At 42.0% G+C, this 20,222-nt stretch overlaps 1 protein-coding gene across 9 annotated transcripts in view; it reads right to left on the bottom strand.

Moving 5' to 3' along the window:
• Positions 1 to 20,222, bottom strand: part of GRIA1 (glutamate ionotropic receptor AMPA type subunit 1) — a 193,284-nt gene that overhangs the window by 14,361 nt on the left and 158,701 nt on the right. For 3 of the 9 annotated variants that reach the window (XM_053377068.1, XM_053377070.1, XM_053377071.1), the window contains exons 12-14: positions 10,386 to 10,584; positions 9,146 to 9,393; positions 1,711 to 1,825 (exon numbers count right to left, since the gene is read on the bottom strand). In XM_053377068.1, the coding sequence (XP_053233043.1) occupies positions 1,711 to 1,825; positions 9,146 to 9,393; positions 10,386 to 10,584 (562 nt within the window). Of the gene's footprint in view, positions 1 to 1,706; positions 1,826 to 2,520; positions 2,646 to 9,145; positions 9,394 to 10,385; positions 10,585 to 20,222 lie in introns of those variants that run through there. The other 6 variants (XR_008328948.1, XM_053377073.1, XM_053377072.1 and 3 more) reach the window with 6 other exon arrangements.

Raw genomic sequence — 20,222 nt, 5'->3', positions numbered from 1 at the left:
AAGCACACACAGTAATGGAATCAGTGTGATTTCATCAGTGTGAGAATGTGAATGTGTTATAACAGAAAATCCTCATGGATTTTGCAGGAAATACCCATCAATAGGTGGATCATTCCTGTGAGATCCACTCAGATGATCCACTTCAATGTGGTCTTTTCTAAGTGCTCTAATTCAGGCTGCAGTCCTATATACCTACTAACCTGGAAGTAAGTCTCACTGAATGCAGTTGGACTTACTTCTGAGTAGACATGTATAGGATTATGCTGTAAGGAAAACACTGTAAAGCATTTTCATGGGAAAGGGACTGATCATGACGACATTCCATATGGGCTCTGTTGTTTTTCCTCAGTTCTTGCAAAAGCCCCTTAAATTCTTTTCCTTGGGCAGTTCACCATACTTCCTTCACCATACCTCCAAACCTGGAGTATAACTACTGCCTGGTCTCTTTCAACTGCTCTACTAAAGTTTGGAAATTGCCCACAGCACAGATAAGGGCACAGATAAATTGCCTTTATCAAACTTCCTTCAAATCAAATGGCTTTATTATGTTCTGAGTCTTTCTGACCTTTCTGCCGTGCCCACCCTCTGTTCTTTGATTTCTTCTATTTCTTTACATTCCATGGTGTTATCCACAAATGTTTTTCTTTGTGTACATTCAAAATCTGTCAACAGGAGCTGTTTCTTTCTTCACTTCCGTTCTTCTTGCTAGTCATCTTCTGTGCCTATTGCCAATGGAAATGTTCATCATGTCTAGGAAGTAGAGTGACTTCCAATAGTACAGTGGTACCTCTGGTTACAAACTTAATTTGTTCTGGAGGTCCATTCTTAACCTAAAACCATTCTTAACCTGAGGTACCACTTTAGCTAATAGGGCCTCTTGCTGCCACACCAGCGCCGGCATGCAATTTTTGTTCTCATCCTGAGGTAAAGTTCTTTACCCAAGATACTACTTTCAGGTTAGCGGAGTCTGTAACCCGAGGTGTTTGTAACCTGAGGTACCACTGTACTTGAATACTGTTGCCAGCATATTATCTTGATCCTTCCACCAGAGGTCATTCCACCTGGTTAGCTTTAATGTACCATGTTCCCTTTTCCTTTCTGTGTTCTTTTTTTGCATCTATTGGATTGCAAAGAACTGTGTGAGATATGTATGTGCGTACACACACACACAAAGAGAGCTTTGTTTCAAAATGTTTACTGAAGTGTACTCCTAAGTTCATATTGTTGTTTTACTATGGATTTGTATATATTTATTGGGTTTTTTTGGAGTGCTAGAAATGCTAAAATAAAATAATGCAATATTGGATTTTAAGCAAAATGTAATCATTATATACTACAGCTATCATAATGCTGATGATTACTAATGCCTCTCTGACAGTCCTGATATTATGTATTTGGGCGTCTTCTTCCTTCCTAATACCCTAATACCTACAGGTGTCATAGTGGATGCCATTTCTTTTTTTTCAATTCTAGCACGGCATGGCATCTACTATTTTGCTGTTTCTATAATTGTGTGCATGGCAATATGATATTGCCATTCACATGAAGAGTAACTGTGACTTTGGAGCGGGGGGCGGGGAGGCCAATACACTTCACGCAAAGTTCCAAACGTTTGTACTTCTAGGGCCAAGAGAGTTTTTGATAATACACTTATTTTATCTTTTTCTTAATATAAAATGGGTATGCATGACCTCTTCAGGGGTAACTGACCTTACTTCCGGAGTCTTTGCTTCCACACTCCCCTTTATCGTACCACCATTTGCTTTTCAGCTTGTCTAAGACGCCTTGCTCACTGAGTTTCAAAACCGCTAGGTTTACGGGACCTCTTCAAACCAGGGGGGGAAATAACATAAATAACATTACCAATGTTATTTTATGTTATTCAGCACAGACAGTTCATTCACAGCATTCATTGTACAAGTTATATACATTTACAAAGTGATACGATTGAATACTCCATCTGGCCGCCCCGCCCGCCCCCTCCAGCATTCCATCCATCCCCGCCACTCCCAGCACATTGGCGCCCTTCTTTCCTCCAGCATAGCAAGATGAGTATTACTATATCACTTTGAGTAACCAGCAACCTCAGCCACCTGCCATAGATACTTGCAATGGCCTTGCTAATGCCGGTGGCCGCGGACCATTCCCATCCGCAAGGGACAACCAGCCAGTAGCAGAGCCCTGCACAGTATCTCAGTCTCCTATCCATGGTCATGCTTGAGAGATCCTGCAGAAACTTTGAAGGGTGGGAGCGGAGGTGGGGAAAGGTGGGGTGTTGTCTCGCAGAGGTTTTAGTGCAATGAACAGGAGTTCTTTTAATGGCCATGCAGGCACCCCATCTAGATCCATGGTTTCCTTTCCCATGAGCTTTGTTTATGAAGCAAAGAGTGCATGTTCTCACCCAGCGAGAGGCCTGCCCAATAGTCTTTGCTCTCCCCAGGTATTTGAATGCAAAGGTGTGTTGGCAGTGTGGTTGCTGGTTACTATCCATGCCGTTTATACCCACTAGGTTGTTCTTACTGAGGCTGACCTTGGAGTCACCTCCCCCGCTGCCGCACTCGCCCTTGTCGTACCACCATTTGTTTTTCAATTTGTCCAAAAGCCCCTGCTCGTTCAGTTTTAACACTGCCAGGTTTACTGGGTTTCTTTAAAATGAATAGATAACACTCGATGAGTAACAGGCGGAGAACACTCGGAAAGTTCATGTGACAACAAGGGATCGGTGAACCAGCACCCGTCAGTCTGCTCTCGTATTCTCCCCCAAGTGGCTTTTTGTCTCCCTTGCAATTAGAAAAGAAAAGGGGGCCGGGGTCATAGCATTCTCTGCGATTGGGAATTTTTGCAGTGCAGAAAGTTGCTATAGAGAACAGAATTGCAAAGTTTGCTTTGCTTTAAGGCCCAGCTGCTCACACGGGATGCCCATCTTCTACATCACCTGAATTGATGCAATAGGAAATTTTATTTCCAAGCATTGGCATAGGGTTGCCTTTGGAAAGAATTGAGTACAAGAGCGGTAGAAGTGTCATTTTGTCTAGTTGCAGCTGCAGCTCAACAATTTGGCCTTTTGCAAACAATAAAAATAAAAAAGAAATGAGATATGTAGATAATAATTTGGAAATGGGGGTGGGGAGTCTGGCTCGCCTATTCCTCCTGAGTGATCCTCATGTCACAAAAGACATATAAAAACGGTCAGTAATAAATCTCTTGTTAAGCAACAGAAAAAGGGGGAAAATAAACATTTAATCAATTTAAGAAGCGTAACATGTTCAAATCAACACACAACTGAGAAAGAACACTTCAGACATTTCACATGACATAGAAAAACAGAAACAGGAAGAGATCCTCATCAGATTTAAATGTTTGGAATGCCATTGAAGTCAATGGGACAGATCCTATATAGCTATGCCGTGTTAAATATGCTCTAAAGAAGACACTGTTTCCCAGACTATTTTGTGACGGACAGTTTATTTTCCCATCATTGTTCAGAGTTATAGCAGCAGTGCTGTTGATTAAATGGGGTTGCATGACTGGACACATCAAACTGCAGGAGTGGGATGGAAGAGGATGGTGATGGAAGGGAAGTTAGGAAGGGTGACAGTTAGACAGTGCCATCTCTTTATTTTCCATGTGCATTGGTGCTACAATTCCTTTCAATTGTGCTGGTAAGTCTTAAAATGCATTCTCTTCTGCTCCCTGTATTCAGTTATGCCAGGGCACAGTTTGCTTGATGAGGGGTCCCATTTTTTAAAAGCCAGCGATAGCACCCCATGAGGATTCCATGGGAAATATGATAAAACTGCCTAGGCACCCCAGTGGCGGGATGGTTATATGGGGTCTGGAGCTATTGCTTGCAATGTCAAATTCTTTTGCTCTACTGCATCTGGCCTGTCTCCTTTAACCTTTCCTGAAAGAGAGGAATCTGCTCAGTCATCCATACATCTGTGTCAGCAGTGACGTGGTTAGAGCAAATCCCAACTCAGCCATGAGGTTCACTGGGTGACCTTGGGTCAGCCACTCTCAGACTAATCTACTTCATAGGGTTGTTGTGAGCATAACCATATATGTTGTCTTGAACAGCTTGTAGGCTATACCTGTAATTTTTAAAAAATGGCAACCTAAATGATTGATAAACGCAGCACATTTCATGTGCAAAACGTCCTGAAGGGTTTGGAAACTGCAGCTAGTGTAGATTTTTTGACAGTGAAATAATGAGACTTCTTTTAAGCCATGCTGCCTAGCTCTTGATTTAAAGGCAACATTCCAGCATATCTTGGGAAGTATATTTTGTTATCTGTGAAATTAGCTGTGGAGGCCTTCCTTCAGATTCCATTATCCTGTAGTGTGAAATTGTGCCCGTACCAAAGCCAGACATTCTATATCAGGCATAGGCAAACTCGGCCCTCCAGATGTTTTGAGACTACAATTCCCATCATCCCTGACCACTGGTCCTGTTAGCTAGGGATCATGGGAGTTGTAGGCCAAAAACATCTGGAGGGCCGAGTTTGGCTATGGCTGTTCTATATAATGGTCCTTTCCCCCTCCCCACCTCCTATGGAAACGTAATGGCGCTTTTTTATTCCAGCACTTCCTAATGCTGATCTGTTGTCAGTTGTTATGTTTTTAGATAACAGTGTTAGAGGGATTGGAAGAAGATTGGAAGAAATTTAAAGACTATTTGCAGAAATATTGTAAAATTAATGAATGTTAAAATGATGTTGGATTGAAATGAAACGGCTTTAGCAACAAGGTTAAAAAGAATATGTAAAAATGGATTGATAATTAGATGAAAATACGAAGTTATAATATGTTAAGATAAAAACAAAGAGGGAAAGGATTTGCTGAATTAATCATGTGAAATGGAACACAAAAAAGGGAGGTGTGAGGAGGTCAGGAAACAAGTAAATGAAATATAAGACATGAAAATACTGATTTGTTTTTAATTGTTTTTTATTTTTCATGTATTTTGTATTTTTTCTTTGTATTTTTGTATCTTTCTTTTTTTTCTTTTCTTTTTTTATTCTTACTTTTTATTGTCTCTTTTTTGATTCTGTAAATCTTTTCTGTCTGTAAAATTTCAATAAATATCATTTTCAAAAAAATAAATAAATAGAGGGATTTGTTGGGGTTTTAAAATGTTTAGTGTTTGAGGCTGGAAGTAGTCTTGATTTTATATTATAGAAGATAAGGCATATAATGTTCTAGATATACAAAAAGAATCAAACCATAATAAAGTTCTAACAGCTCAAACAACACAATAATCTGCATAGGTTCCTTCAGCAAGTGCTGTTTTATTTGGGGTCCTAGGATAATGAACAATTTTAATTGGTGCAGTTAGACCAGCCTTCCCTAATCTGGCGATGCCCAAGTATTGTTGGACTCCAGCTCCCATGAACCCCAGCCAGCACAGTCAGTGGTTGGGGTTGATGGAAGTTGTAGTCTAAAGCCTCTGAGAAAGAAGGTAGATACTGCTGCCTTACCCAGAACTTCTCATATTGGATAGCTTTAGCATACTCAGGAGTCAAAAGTTTTGTGTCTCAGTTGTAGAAAAAGTATACTTTTCTGTGCATTATGCAATTTACATTTGGGGTGTAATTTTGTGTCAGGTAGTCTCTCTCTCCCATCTCACTCCCTGCTGTCTGAACTCCACTGCCTCTTTAGAAACAGTGCATATTTATATCAATGTGTGTGTGTGTGTGTGTGTGTGTGTTGGGGGGGAGACTGCACACCTGAGGCTGATCAAATGATCCATTGCAAGGGGCTCCCATTTCCTCTTGTGGGTTAGTCCCATTACACGGAGTGGAAAGAAACGAAGCAGTAGTGGCATGTGTGGTGCAGCAGAGCTGCACAGATGCCCTTTGAACACTGGCTTCTCTGCTGGAATGGCTGTGGTGTCAGGGTTGTGCGCTTGCAGTGGCAGGACTGCTGCCACCACCAATCTGGCGTTCCCACCTGTACAAAGAGTACTGCTACTGGGGGGCGGAAAGGAAGAACTGGAATTGCTGGGACTGTACTGTGCTGCTGAAAGAACCGAACAAAGATTCTGTGTGGTGTTTTACTGGGACCCTTGCATGTATTACATGGTGTACTTTTGAGTCACATTTGACACATCACATGTCGGGCACTGAGCGTGTGAGCTGTATTTAAGCTCAAGCACCGATGATGCAACACTGATGATTATATCTGTATTCTAAAGTGGAACACAGCCTCATTTGTACAGTCATTGTTTAGCAATCTAAGAAGATGTAGTAATCGGTGAACTGAAATAATATTTTAATTCCTGCGTGGGTAATACGGCGTTATAAAGCCCAATGAACTCTTTGTTGTTCTTTAAGTACAGATCATTCTGCAGTACTCAGGTTGTTTGTTCCATGTTTTTCTCCCCTTAAGAGACTAAGTTTGAAGTAATTGGTTCTCCTCTGCAGCTCATACAGCATCTTTCAATATCTTACAGTCACAGAATCCTTGATGAAAAACAGAGTTGGCTGGCACATTTTCCTCTGAAGTGTGTTAGTTTTGTTGGATCTTTGACAAGGAACACTTTTATTCATTTAAATGACTTGGAATAATTGACATACAAGTTTATGGGCCTCTGGGGAGCTTTGCTTAAAGGTTACCACTTTGAGAAAGAAAGCCAATTACAGAATACACGCCTACCTCCCCTGATTCACTTCTCTTTCTAGTTGTGTGTGTGTGTGTGTGTGTGTGTGTGTGAGTGAGAGAGAGAGAGAGAGAGAGAGAGAGAGAGAGAGATCTATTTATCTATCTGAGAGAGAGAGAGTAAAAGTTTCTCCTCTTCTCATTTACATTCCCTGGATTACACAATTATTATGTGTCATTGGGTTCCCCCAATATGTTTTGCATGTTCAATATTCATTTTTATTTAGTATTAATAGGTTAAAACACAAATGCATATTTCCAAAAAGTACTGCGAGCCATGAAGCAGTGGAAAAGACAAAGAGTAAAATTTCTCATTCTATGGGATGATGTTGCATATTCATATAAAATGGCATGCTCAGTGCACCAAAATAAAAGCATGTGGGGAGGACCAGTGAAAAAAAATATGTAATTTCAAGAGGATCAATTTTACTAGTTCTGTGCTCTCAGACTCCATTTTCCTATTGTCTCTCTCTCCCCCCCCCCCATCCCTCTGCCCTCTGAGACACCTCTCCTCAGTGACTCCCTTTTCCAGCCAGATCCAGTTCACTCTGCTTTCTCTCCTGCTGTTCACATGCTAACCTTTCAGCTCTGGAAAGTGCCTTTTGGTAGCTGCTGTGGAGCAGTGGAATTTGCTGTTTCCAGAAATGCCAAACTGTGCCAGCCTCCTCTACTTTTCTCTGTCTATTTATTTATTTAAACAACTTATATAACATTTAATTATAGTTGTCCCTAAGCAGTGCACAGGTAACTCAGGTTGGTGTTGTTTTTAAAGGGAAACCTCCCCTCCACCAGTCAAAACTAGAAATAAAATTAAATTAAATTAAAATGTCCACTGTCAGAACCAGAAGTGCAACAGGAAGGGGGCCTGTCTGATCTCAGCTGGAGAGGATCAAATGAGGAGGGGGAGAACTGTATATGGCATCTTGTTCTTCTTGGAGAAAAAGGTGTTGTATAAATGCAATAAATAAATAATTGCTTAGTGTTTATTATTCTTAATGCCTGAATTGTGTTGCAGGACTGTTTTTATTGACATGTTTACATTGTTTTGGGTCGTGGTGGTGGTACATAGTGCCTAATGTTTTCCACTCACAACTGATTCTGATCCCAATGACTTCAGTGACCAAATGTCTGTGGACTCTGATAGAAACAAGAATAGAGTCAGTCACAGAACAGAATGCATTCCCTGGACTGCTCTCCTGCAATAGTGCAGAGAGATGCTAGAGGGTGACTGAAGAGCATATAATATTAGTTTAAACAGTTAAAATGACCACACACAACAAACATTATGGGAAGGGAAACTGAGACCATATGTTCCAAAGAAGCACCATCAGACCAAATGGAAAAACAAAGTGTCCTCCCTTGGCTGTTTCTATTGAGCTGGGAAGTCATGTTAAGAATGACCATATTTGTCTCCCTCTCCTCACCTTTCCTTTCCTCGTACAGAGGATATTTTGAAGAACAGGATAAATCAACCTTTGCATTTTTCTGTTCTCATTTTTTTTCCAGAAGAAATGCCGCAGCTTTTTCAATATACACTAAAGATTTTGGCACAGCAGGATTCTTTTAAAATCTCAATTTAAAAAGGACAATAGCAATCTCCCTCAGCAAATGTTGTTCTCCTTTAAAACATAAGACTCACATCCAGACCCAAACCCTGCAGCGGCACACAATTCCTGCCTTGCCCTGGTATTGGAGTGTAGGTGAGAGAATCAAGTCATGTATGCCACGTCATTGATCGCTATAGAAATGAAGAGAATTGTGTGGATAATAACATGCTGCAAAGTGTTTCTGGTGCGTGGTTAATGCACCCGCACATTATTGTGTGCGTGTTTCTGTTCAGCTTGTCGCTTCTACTGTGTGGCTGTTGTGCATTCCATTTGTGTGTATCCTGCGTGCATGTTGTCTAGTCATGCCTTCCTCTGCAACACTTTGGCCCAGTACTTGTACCAACTAGGACTTGGTTGCTAAGGGTAACCAGCTAAGCATAAGAACCTTTGAGCTGTTTTGTTGCCTAGCTAAAAGGAAAACACTTAGCTTTTCCATTTATTCGCCCTACACAGATTTGCATCTCTTTGTTCAGACATGCACACACTGAAACACTTTTACCGGTAGAATCCCCCCTTTTAAAGTTTGAATCCAAACAAGGACTGTAATACATATTGCACAACTCTCATGCACCATAAAACAAGCAAGCTGCGTCAAAGTATTACTTTGTTAATCAGTAGCCAGTATGCCACACAACGCCAGCTGTAAATACCCAGTTACAATCAATTAAAACATAGGGAGTGAAGTCATTGCAAAATGGGGGGAAAAGCAGTCCTTGACAAACTGGCTTCACTGTTAAGCAGCAGTCCAGCAGTTCACATCTCCCACCCACGCCCTGAGTATCATTATCTGTATACTGTGGTAATTGAGTCTGGAGGCACATTTATGGATGCTTTGACTGCTTGGGCCGCAGTTAAAGGAGTAACACATTCAGTCTACCTACCTCAGTGGTGAACCTTTTGGCGTTGCAATGCCATAGCCTTTGGAATCCAAGTTACCTCCCACCTTCATGGTGTCACATGGCTTTCTCTGTTCAATGTACTCATTCATGGTAGACTCTAGCAGGTAGGCATACTTCCCTTTGGATCTCCTCACACGCTTCATCCCCTCTTCTGTTGTCGGCACGAAAACAGAGGGCTCAGCTGACTTCATGTACGTCCACATCTTCTCAAAAACCGCTATTTTAGATCTCTGTCCAGAATAGCATAAATCCACTGCTCTTAGCATGTGTTAATAGAGCAGAGATTCATACACCAAGGAAGACACACATTTTGCTGGGCTGCGTGCCCACACATTGCATAGGTAGGGAGAAGAAAGGACTCGGGGCTGGGGGCTGATTCATAGAGGTGAACGGCCTCCACACAATCCCTGCCAGTGAGTATGGGGCGAAACGTATTGCATGGATTGTTGGCGCTACGCAGGTAGGCCTCTGCTGTTGTTTCTGTGATTGCAAGGGCACCTTTAAGGGAACAAGAACTAGGCTGAATGAAATGAAAGAGGGATTTGCAACTAAAGATGCAAATACTTTGGCAAAATACTAGGAACTAGGCTAGGAACGCAACTCCTACAACTAGCACTGCATTGAGGCCATCAATCAGTGGCAGAATACATGATATGTAGTGCAGAAGGTTCAAGGTTCAATCACTGGAATTGCCAGTAATTGTGAACTGGTATATCAGGGCCGGGAAAGACTTCCGAAAACCTGTTGCGGGTAGACAGTATTCCAATGGTGGGATTCAGTATTACACAGCCTCATGTGATGAACAGTAGGAGCGATTGAAGTGTCACATTTGCACTGCACTCCATAAATGGAGTGGGCTGGCTGAGGGAAGTGAGAAACAGGGGGCATTAGACCATTGAAAGGAAGTGCACTTTGGAGGAGGGGGCCTTGCTACATAAGCTCCCCTTGAGTGTAACACCAATGTATTTACATTGGGCAAATGGTACCATTAAATTACAGAGCTAACCAAGTACTTATTATTCTCTAAACCTGAGCTGCAAGTCACAGGGTAATTACTTTTGATGCTGCTAAGTGTAATTACTCAGTAATCTGTGGAAGCGTGTAATTATGCTGTGCTTCTGGAGTATTTATGGTATCTGGCAGACCCCGCGTGTGCTGCATTTCCTGAGCTAGCACGAGACTCTTGCTTTTGTATAGTGAAGTCAGAAGTAATTTCTCTTACCCTAAAGAATTCTTTAGTAGACCCAGCATCCAGAGTCCCATAAGCAATCTCTGTTTGCTTGGCCAAGTCTTCTGCACTCTCTATGGGAGACACCATCCTCTCCACTGTCAAGAACGCAGCTAGATTGGCGGTGTAAGAAGAGATGATGATCAAGGTGAAAAACCACCAGACCCCACCAACTATACGCCCAGACAGAGATCTGCAGGAAAAGGGAAAAAGAAAGAGTGAAGGTAAATTTAAAGGAGAGGAGTATAAAATAATAAGAGTGCAACCCACAAGCTCTGCTTTTGCACAAGCATTAGTTTTTGTGCACTGTTTAGTTTAAAAAGGTATAAATGTGCATGCAATATTAAATGTGCATGCCTGAGGTTATATTAAAAGGTTCCAGTCACTAGCACCTATCGTATCTTGTCAAATTTCACCTGGAGGCCACCTTCCTATATAATGATCAGCATGTGGAGGCCCCTTGAGAGAACAACTGTTCAATGCCAGCTTACTATGTAAATAAACCACTTCCATGTGTCTTGTCTCTACACAGATCCTAAAACATGTCACTTTCATAGATGCATGAGGACAAATTACACGACAATCTTATGAAAAGCAGCTCCACACAAATTATCTCGGCTTGAACAATCAACAGCTGATGAAAGCAACAATAGATTTCAGGAGGAACTTGCAACTAGCATGCCTTTCCCTAATGGTTTTATGTCCACTGAAGTTGGACTAGCATGTGAAGAATATCACCATAACAATAGCGAAGGACCCAAACACTGGAATTACCAAGAAGAAAAGTTATGGGGTTGCCATCGATGGCAGAAGACAGGAAAGGGAGGCCTCCTGTACCATGAAGCTTGAATCATAGAGTTGGAAGGGATCATGAGGATCCTCTAGCCCAACCCCTTGCAATGCAGGAATCTTTCACCCAATGTGGGGGTCAAACCCACAACCCTGAGATTAAGAGTCTTATGCACTACTGACTGAGCAAACCTTCTGTGGAGAGCCTTCTGAACCTGGGTCTCCATGTGTACAAGAAGTTGCTTCTTCTTTTTAATAGCTGAGATTTGTTTAATAATAATTTTCATTTTACCACTCTGATATAAAATCCAGAACTGTAATTAATCCTAGGGATGATGAAGCAGTAGTGGTTGAAAGGGCAAGTTAATTCATATCCATTGCATGGCACGGATAGGAATTAAAGGGCTTAGCCCTGCACTGTGTATGTGAATGGTAAAAGCACCCTCCCACGCCATTCCTCTGCTCAGCCCATTACAAAATTGCCAATAGCAGCTCTAGCTATAAAAAGGGAAATGTTGCATTCGCACAAGAAGCAACAGCAGTGACATTTCATCGTCTGTGCCACTTGGTAGCTGGAGTGTCACAATCATGAAGGAACTAGCTGCCCACGTTCCTGAAAAGTTCCTTCGAACTGATATGTGTAACTTAACAGTTGGAAAAATCACACCCTGTTCTAGTTAATCCAGCTGGTAGGAAGTACACACTGTAGGAACCACCAAGACCTAAGCATTGTGCTGGTTTATTTTGATTTGTTTATTTATTAAATTTCTATACTGCCCTTCATCTGAGGATCACAGGGTGGCTTGCGATACAAAACACAAAAATACATACCATAGTAACCAACAAAAACAATACCCCACTCTCAGTTTAAAATGCTATAGATGGTTCAATTAGTCAAAGCCCTGGGAGAAGAGGAACATTTTTGCCTGGTACCAAAAGATATGCAATGAAGGCACCAGGTGAGCCTCCCTGGTGGTCTAGTTCGAGGTGAATGCCAAGCATAGAATTTAAAGATGGCTTTGCCATTTGCATGACGGGCATAGCCAGGAAGTCAAGCTCTGGATCAGCCATGCATTTTGCCCTGCGCCTCTCACTCCATGCTTCGGGTGGGCTGTCAAACTTTTTTTTTAAGCACCACATTTGTGTTTATTCATTGACATGTCATCTGTCACCTCATCCTTGTTGTTTCTCTAATAAACCTTGCAACTATTAAAACAAAGAGTATCTGCTGCAGGGAGAGGTATATTGCAGTGCTATCCTAGCTGTGTCTAATAACACAATGTGTAAAATTGCTCATAATGCGAAGCCAAAAGCTATTAGTATGAAATACTGTGCATTCCACTTCTCTTCTGCTTTTTCAGAAGTGGGTAAACAAACAATGAAGAATTTAGCTTGGTGTGGCATCCAAACCCAGGATTGCAGTTGGTTTCATGCTAACAAACACTGACTTATTGTTGGTTTATCAAATGTGGTCTTGCAGCAAAATTGACATTTGTGGAATGTTGTTTACAACCTTGGGACTAAAGCTGCTCCTAGCACAAGATAAGGCACAAGGCCTCTAGCCTGGCTAGTTAGCTGAGTTTATAGGTCTCTATGTGCATCAGTCTGTTAGAGCAAAAAAAGCTATGACCATGAGTTGAGACCTCTTAAGCAAAACCCTTCACACACAGCTGATGCTAACTAATAGCTTAGTACATAATAGTTTATGGATGAGCATCACATGCAAATGTAGCGAATGAGATTTATTTCCAGGAAAGTGTGTGTACAGGACTGCAGCCTTAGGGATGCGAAGATTTCTAGCCATTCATGGCTGGCTTTTCCCCAGTTAAAAATCAACCATACTGCAGAACTAGGTTTTCAGAACTTGCTGTAGAAGAGGAAACCAATGCATTTTAACTGATCTCCACTATTTAAAAACATTAAATCGGACTTGCTCCTTACACTGTGCATTGTTTTTACATCATACTAAACTCTGCATTTAAATATTGCATCTAAACTCTGGTGCAGCTTCCAAACATGATGCAGTCACCTTCTTTATATCAGCTTGATTTGAAATCATTTTAGACAAATGCAGCTGGTCAGCTTGTGAGAGAGAGAGAGTGCAAGGGAGAGGGAGAGATGGTGATGGAAATCAGAGAGAACACATGCCCAGTGGCAAATCCATCCTGAATAAATGTGAAACTTTTAGTTTTGTCTGAAACTGGGGAAATGGAAAAATGACTATCTCATCGCAAGTCCAGATGCTGCATTTGCTTTTGAATTCCTAGAAGAAAGACTCTAAGCGTCCAGGATTCACAGATACCAGTTGTCAAGGAATGTGGCCAGAGCTTAAAAAGATATAACGATGGCAGACTAGCAAATATGTTGAGGAACTAAGAATAGAATAATGTGGTGCCAGCTGCTGGGTCTTTATAGATGTCACTTGGACAAGTCACTTAGCCCTCTACACTCCGAACCTGCAAACACCCTGCTAGCCCACAGGCCTGAGTTTTTCTAACTCATTTTGTGGCATTGTTGAGGGTCTCAAGGACTTGCTCTCACTACTTCTCTACACCTTCTGTCACCTCAGCACTTGCCCCAAATGTCAAATGCTTTGAATGCATGGATATGTTATGCAAAGTTGCAGAAATAAAGTCAAACTGCATAAGTGTATCCATTAGATAGGATAGACAGATTGGCCTGCATAGTTCATATCAATAGATAAATCTGAACATTTCCACTGCTGCCCTCTTTGCTCCTTTCTTATCTCTTGGGCCCAAGACCTCTAAAGTTCACTGCCTATCCACTTTCCCTCAGTCCTCACTGGCTTCCTCTTCTCCCCTCTTTTCCCCAGCCATCTGTCTCATCCACCACTGCTCCTTCATATACCTGCTTCTCATTCCGCTGCAGACTTTGTCTCTTAGATGGCCGTGTGTTCTAATTTACAGAGGAAAGTCCTCTGTTTGAAGTCTGCTTTAAAGATAAAGAACTCTAAGAAGAAAGAGCAGCATGGACCTTGAAGCTGCCTATCAAATGTTGGCAGACTGAGCAGGTACACAGGCCATCACCAGTCACTGTCTTCTCCCCCATGGTGAGATGCATTGTATTTCTATTTAAATCATAAAAATTATTTCTAAATTTGCATCTCAACATATTCACATTTTATGCAGGTTCTATGTCCACTTTTTCGGTGAGGAATCAAGGGCTGTTCTATCTGCACCCCTCTTCTGCTTGCAGCTCAGTCTCCTGATTCCTCTCCTGTTTGATTTTCCATCTCTCTGCCTCCTTCCTGCTTCCCCTCCCATTTCCTGTCGACGGGAAGCACTTGTAGCAAGCACAGAGGCACCAAACAAGAATAACTGGCTAGCATTTAATACCATCATTTCTGCTGATGACGGCCACTTCAATCTGACAAGCTGCATTTGCATGCCAAATAATCATATTCATCTCCAGCTGCAAATTATACAGCTTTTCTCCTTTTTGAGAAGCCAAGATATTTTTATGACTTAAATTCCCACAGCTGCAGTTAAAAATCCCAGCCTTTAGACCTTAGTCATGGTTTTCTTATTCTTAATCACTGAACACTGCAGGGGGGGGGGGAACTGCCTGTCAGTTATATTGATGGCTCACGCTACCAGATTGTATATTGCTGTCATTACTTAGGGGTGAGAGCAGGGGGGATGGGGGAGCGCTGTGGACAGTTGGGCTTGGCTTGTTAATTTTGGTTTTGAATAGCTCAGTGATACATAATCAGACGCTGAACCATCATGGAAGCTATTTCCCCCTACTAAGAGTTAAACAATCCTACATTAAAAATATACAATGTTCAATGTCACATTCAATGAAAGGCATGAGTCATGTGGAGATATCTTGGAGCGGGTGGTTGGATGGTGGGCAGCAATGGAGGAGAAATGGAAGAGGCTGACCTTAGCGGGTTGGGGGATGGGAAACTGGAACCCAAGGAGAACTCTGAACTGGGAGAGGGTCCCAGTGAATTGGGAGGTGGGGAGATATGGATCCATGAGAAGGGTCTAATGCAGCCTTTCCTCAACCTGTGAGTCCCCAGATGTTGTTGAACTACAACTCCCATCACCCCTAGCTAGCAAGGCCAGAGCTCAGGGATGTTGGGAGTTGTAGTCCAACAACATCTGGGGATCCACAGGTTGAGAACTGCTGGTCTAATGGGCTTTCAGGAGAGTGGTCTGCCCACGCAATATCTGACACCCCAAGTGCCATTGATGTGACTTTGCTGCCTTCCTTTGCCACCAAAGAGCCTCGCCCCCTTTCTTGGGTGGCACTTGGGACAAATCCAATAGTGAGCTGGCTCCATTGACTCCACCTTCACCTCCAGAGATGCAGTGGTTACAGTGCTACTGCAAACAAGTCCTACATGTACAGCGTCTACCCAGGAGTACCTATTTACTTGCCTAGCCTGAGGCAGGGGACATCAACTGTGCAAATAACTGTGCCCGCCCCACTCTTCAAAATGAGAGCACAGGGGGAATGTCAAGGGTTGGATCAACGTCTTCAGCCTAGCCATGTGTCTTAGATCTCTGTCATGCCTTATCAGTTTGTAGCCTGTAGACCCATGGTGAGATGCTACATACTGACTTCATACAGAAAAGTGTTAAAACTTCCAACTATGGTGGTAGCTTGAGTTTTGAATCTGACAAGGAGAACCCACGGGAAAAAGAAGGTACACTCATGAAATGCTAAACCATTATGCTGCAACCAACCTGTATTTTAGATATGTTGGGGGCAAGTTTAGTCTGAACCCTAGTGGCAACATTGAACACACATTTCCCCCTTTCCTAATATTAATTTTTAAACCAACCAACAAACAAACAAACACGTTGCTCAGCAGATTCTGATTAGCTAGCCAACATGAGAATGTATGTTCGTATGTATGCATGTACTGTACATCTACACACATAACCACCCTGGGTACTTTGCTGATATTTAATACATTTTCTTTTGAAGGCATCTTAATTGATGGAGGAACAGAGGGATTTCCTCCGCTTGTGGTACACTAAGGATTTGGGTGTGTTTTCCCCTGCATGCAGAAAAAAGTTTCATTTGCCCTGCATCGATAGCCTGAGGTCTGAATCTTTCTGCATAGGGTAATCCCACCACTCTTGAAACCTAAGGTTTACCTGCTTTGTGTCACAATAAAAGATGCAATGCTGTTTCCTTCTAAGCACTTTGTTCATTAGAGAATAATTATTATCTTCAGCTCAGCTTAGTACTGTACTCCCAAAGCACAGTGTCATAAATCTTGACATTTGGATTTGTGCACCTGCCCTTTAGATTTATTCTCTTTCATTGACATAGTGGGTGTTTGGAATAAGGAGGATCTTTTTTCATAGAATCAGATCTATGGAAGCAATAAGCGGAGGTGCAGTTGTGCAGAGGAAAGCTTTAATTAATGTTTGGATAACTCAATGTGTGTGTGGTGGTGGTGGTGGTGGGGAGAGCAAAGGACCTCTTCTGATGAAATCACCAGATGGTTCTTGCACATTATTAAATTTGCTATGTTAGGAAACAGACATCTCTCATTGGGTTGCCCACCTTTTTCTTTTTCTTTTACTGCTCCTATGCCTTTAACGGCAGCTTGATCTGCCAGCATTAACACATGGTAATTCATTTAAAGAAATAAGAAGAGTCATGTTGGTCATCCTGTCCTGAAGAGTCATCCTGCTCTCACAGTGATTAGCCGGATGCCTATGGGAAGCCTGAAAGCAGGATCTGGGGGCAACAGCATTACATTTCCCAGCAACTGATATTCAGTGGTCCAATGCCTCTGTCCACCATGAATTTAACCCTCTTTGAAAGCTATCCAGGTTGGTGACCATCACTAGTGGGATGTAGTTCCATAGTTTAATGCTCTGTGAAGCACTTTTCTTTTGTTTGTCCTGAACCCTCAAACCCTTAACTGGATGGCAATAATCTCTAGTATAATTGTCATACTATGAAAAACCTTCATCTGATCATTTTTATGGATCAAGCAGTTGTTAAAGGCATAAACACAGGTGATGCTGGTCAGTTGGCAACCCTGTCCTCTTGCCTCTTCTTCAACTCTTTTTGGTTGAACTTAAGCAACGGGAATTAGGGATTTCATAACTTTTTGTATGTATGTAGACTAGTTAAAAAATGCAACAAGTAAAACTTTATCCATCAAAGCTAGGGAAGGTTTTTCTTGAAGAAAAAAACAGCAGCAGTCACAATGAAAATAGAAATTATTATTATTATTATTATTAGTAGTAGTAGTAGTAGTATTAAGAGTGCTGCTAACTGATGAAGAAATGACTTCTCTTGTGCTTGATCTGCAAAAATGTGCACTATACATACTGATGGCAGGACATCAGGCAGGTGAAAGACTGGAAGATAAAAATGAGAAAACGGCAAGCTAGCAGTAGCGAACATAATTCCATTTTATTTCCTCAGGCAATACAGTATGTGGTTCGCTCATTAGCTCCTCCAGTGCTCCACCCCAAGCCTTAGGGCTCAGACCTTGTACCTGTTTCAACACCAAGGATGGATACCTATGACTAAGCATGCACATAGGGCAGGATTCAGCTAATGAGGAAGTCTGTGGAACGACTTCCGCTAGTGCAACCGGGCTTTCCCATCCGCCGTGTGCATTGGAAGGAGGGGGAAACATTCAACTTGGCAAGCTGAAATGCTTGCACTGATGGAATGATTGCCATAGTGCTACACTGAATTGCTCCCATAGTCATTTGGTAAACTGTTTGCATGCATTGATTTTTATTCGGAAGGTAAAATTTTTTACATTCTCGGATGTAGATAGCTCCTTCCAACGCAGAAATCTTCACTCCACTTTCTTCCTCACACCTAATTTGACATAATTTTTCTGCAAGAGTGGAATGGAGATGCCTCATTCTCAAACTATGTCAGGGCCTCTTGTTTTGGTTTAATTAATGGATTAATTCTTTGCACAACAAAGGAAGAACTGTATCACACTAATCTCTCATTTTTGAAAAACAAAATGTAACCTCGCACATCAGACAACTTGCTCTTTGATCTGATCCCCTGCTGAAGGTAACTGAAGCTAACAGTACTTTGCATTTACTCGACAGCTTATTACCAACGGCACCAATTCTCCAGCCGAACACACTTAAGATGGAAAGATGAACATGATCATCATGAAATATACAAAATAAATCTCTTTGAAATTTGTTTGAGCAGCTTCTTGAGCCTCCTCCCCACCACCACCACTCTCTTTTGCTTTCCCTAGAACTTGTTTCTTGTGGAGAATTACATTTAAAACTGACAGCATTTTAATTAGAAAGGCAAATCTGGTCTTCTAAAGCTGCGGCTGCTTAGGGAAGATTTCCTAGATTTGCTGTTCAATTCATTTTTAATAAAGGCTTATTTAGTCAACTGACATATTTGTCACAGGGTGACTTTATGCAAAAGTAGAGAAGGAAAAATGCACAGGGACCTTCCCCTCTCCAGAATTGACGACCAAATACAGTGGTACCTCGTGTTATGCACTTAATCCATTCTGGAGGTCCGTTTGTAACCCGAAACCGCTCATAACATGAGGCGTGCTTTCTCTAATGGTGCCTCCTGCTGCTGCCGTGCTGTTGGAGCGTGACTTCCGCTCGCATCCCGGGGCAAAGGCTGCAACAAGGGCCATCTACTTCCGGGTTAGCGGAGTGCATAACCCGCAGCATTCGTAAGGGGGACAGTACGTAACATGAGGTACCACTGTAAAGTCTTTCCACTTCTAAATATGCAGCCTACTTCCTTTGTTCTAGTCAATTACTATGAAACTTAATGTGCCAAATCTATAACCTCTTGGCCTGCGGCAGAATGCAAAAGATGGCAGTGCCTTCCCACAAGCCCAAGTTGGCACTACTCTCTGTACCACTCAGACTGTAGGAATAGCCCAATTATCACTTTTATGGATCTGAATCCTGATCAGCCATGGAGGTCTGACATAAGGCACACGTTCAAATGCAACTAAAAATGCTTTTACATGCAAGCTGAAGTGTTAAGATAAGACAGGGACTAAGCTACATTGGTGAAGAGAAAGCACTTTATATGCATTATAATACTGTGACCAGATGGCGCTGCGGAGTCCCGTCTTTTGCCAATGTGATTTCCATTTATGAAGTTTAGCACATGTTTTCCTGAAACACCTTTTTGATGTGTCTAGATCCAGCCCGGGGTAGAATGAAAGCACCTGTCTACAGTCCTTGCAAGCATGGTAGTTACTGGATCATTTCCACCTTTCGATTGTTTTAGGAGTTTTTTTCTGGTGTATATGTTGGGTGAGAAACTGTCATTTACTAACGCTGCACTGCTATTATTCTTTAACTTCATTTTAACTCCATCTGTTGCCTTAATGCAACCAAACCCTTCCTTCCCTCCCTCTGTTGTTTCCTACACCAAATTTTAGCTTTTAAGCTCTTTGGGACAGGGACCTGTCTCCTTATACTTGAGGAAATACCATGCATGTTGATGGCACAACATCATCTAGGATTAGAGAGACCCAGGTTCCCCACTCAGCCATGAACCTCCGTGCGTGAGTTTGGGTCCATCACTGTCTCTCAGCCTAACTTATCTCACAAACTTCTTGTGAGGATAAAAGGGCAGGAGAGGAAGAACTACATACACTGCCTTGAGTTCTTTGGAAGAAAGGCAGGCTGTAATTGTAATAAATAATATAAGAGAATGGAAAACCCATGACTCTCTTAGCTGATAAACATTTGTTCACTCGCTGCTTTTAGTGCCTTCTGAGATTTATTTATTTTCATGCATGGCCCACTTTCTTCCAGGGACTAAAAGGTCAATACATCAGATTTCAAGTCTGTCTCTCATCCAGACACTGACCAAACCTTAGATTGATCTTGCTCGCTGAATTACATGCCTTAGGAAAATGCTCTCAAAGATGCAGTAGCAGACCAGGGCAGATTATTTGTTCTACTAGCTCAGGATGGTCTACTCTGCCAGCTGCATCTCCAGGGTCTCATGCAGAAATGTCTTTCCCATCACTGGTGGGTTACTGGATCCTTTTAACTAGATAACATTCTACAT

The sequence above is a fragment of the Podarcis raffonei genome, chromosome 2 (assembly GCF_027172205.1).
Source record: "Podarcis raffonei isolate rPodRaf1 chromosome 2, rPodRaf1.pri, whole genome shotgun sequence".
In the NCBI taxonomy this organism is placed as follows: domain Eukaryota; kingdom Metazoa; phylum Chordata; class Lepidosauria; order Squamata; family Lacertidae; genus Podarcis; species Podarcis raffonei.
This window is presented reverse-complemented; position numbering and strand designations above follow the sequence as displayed.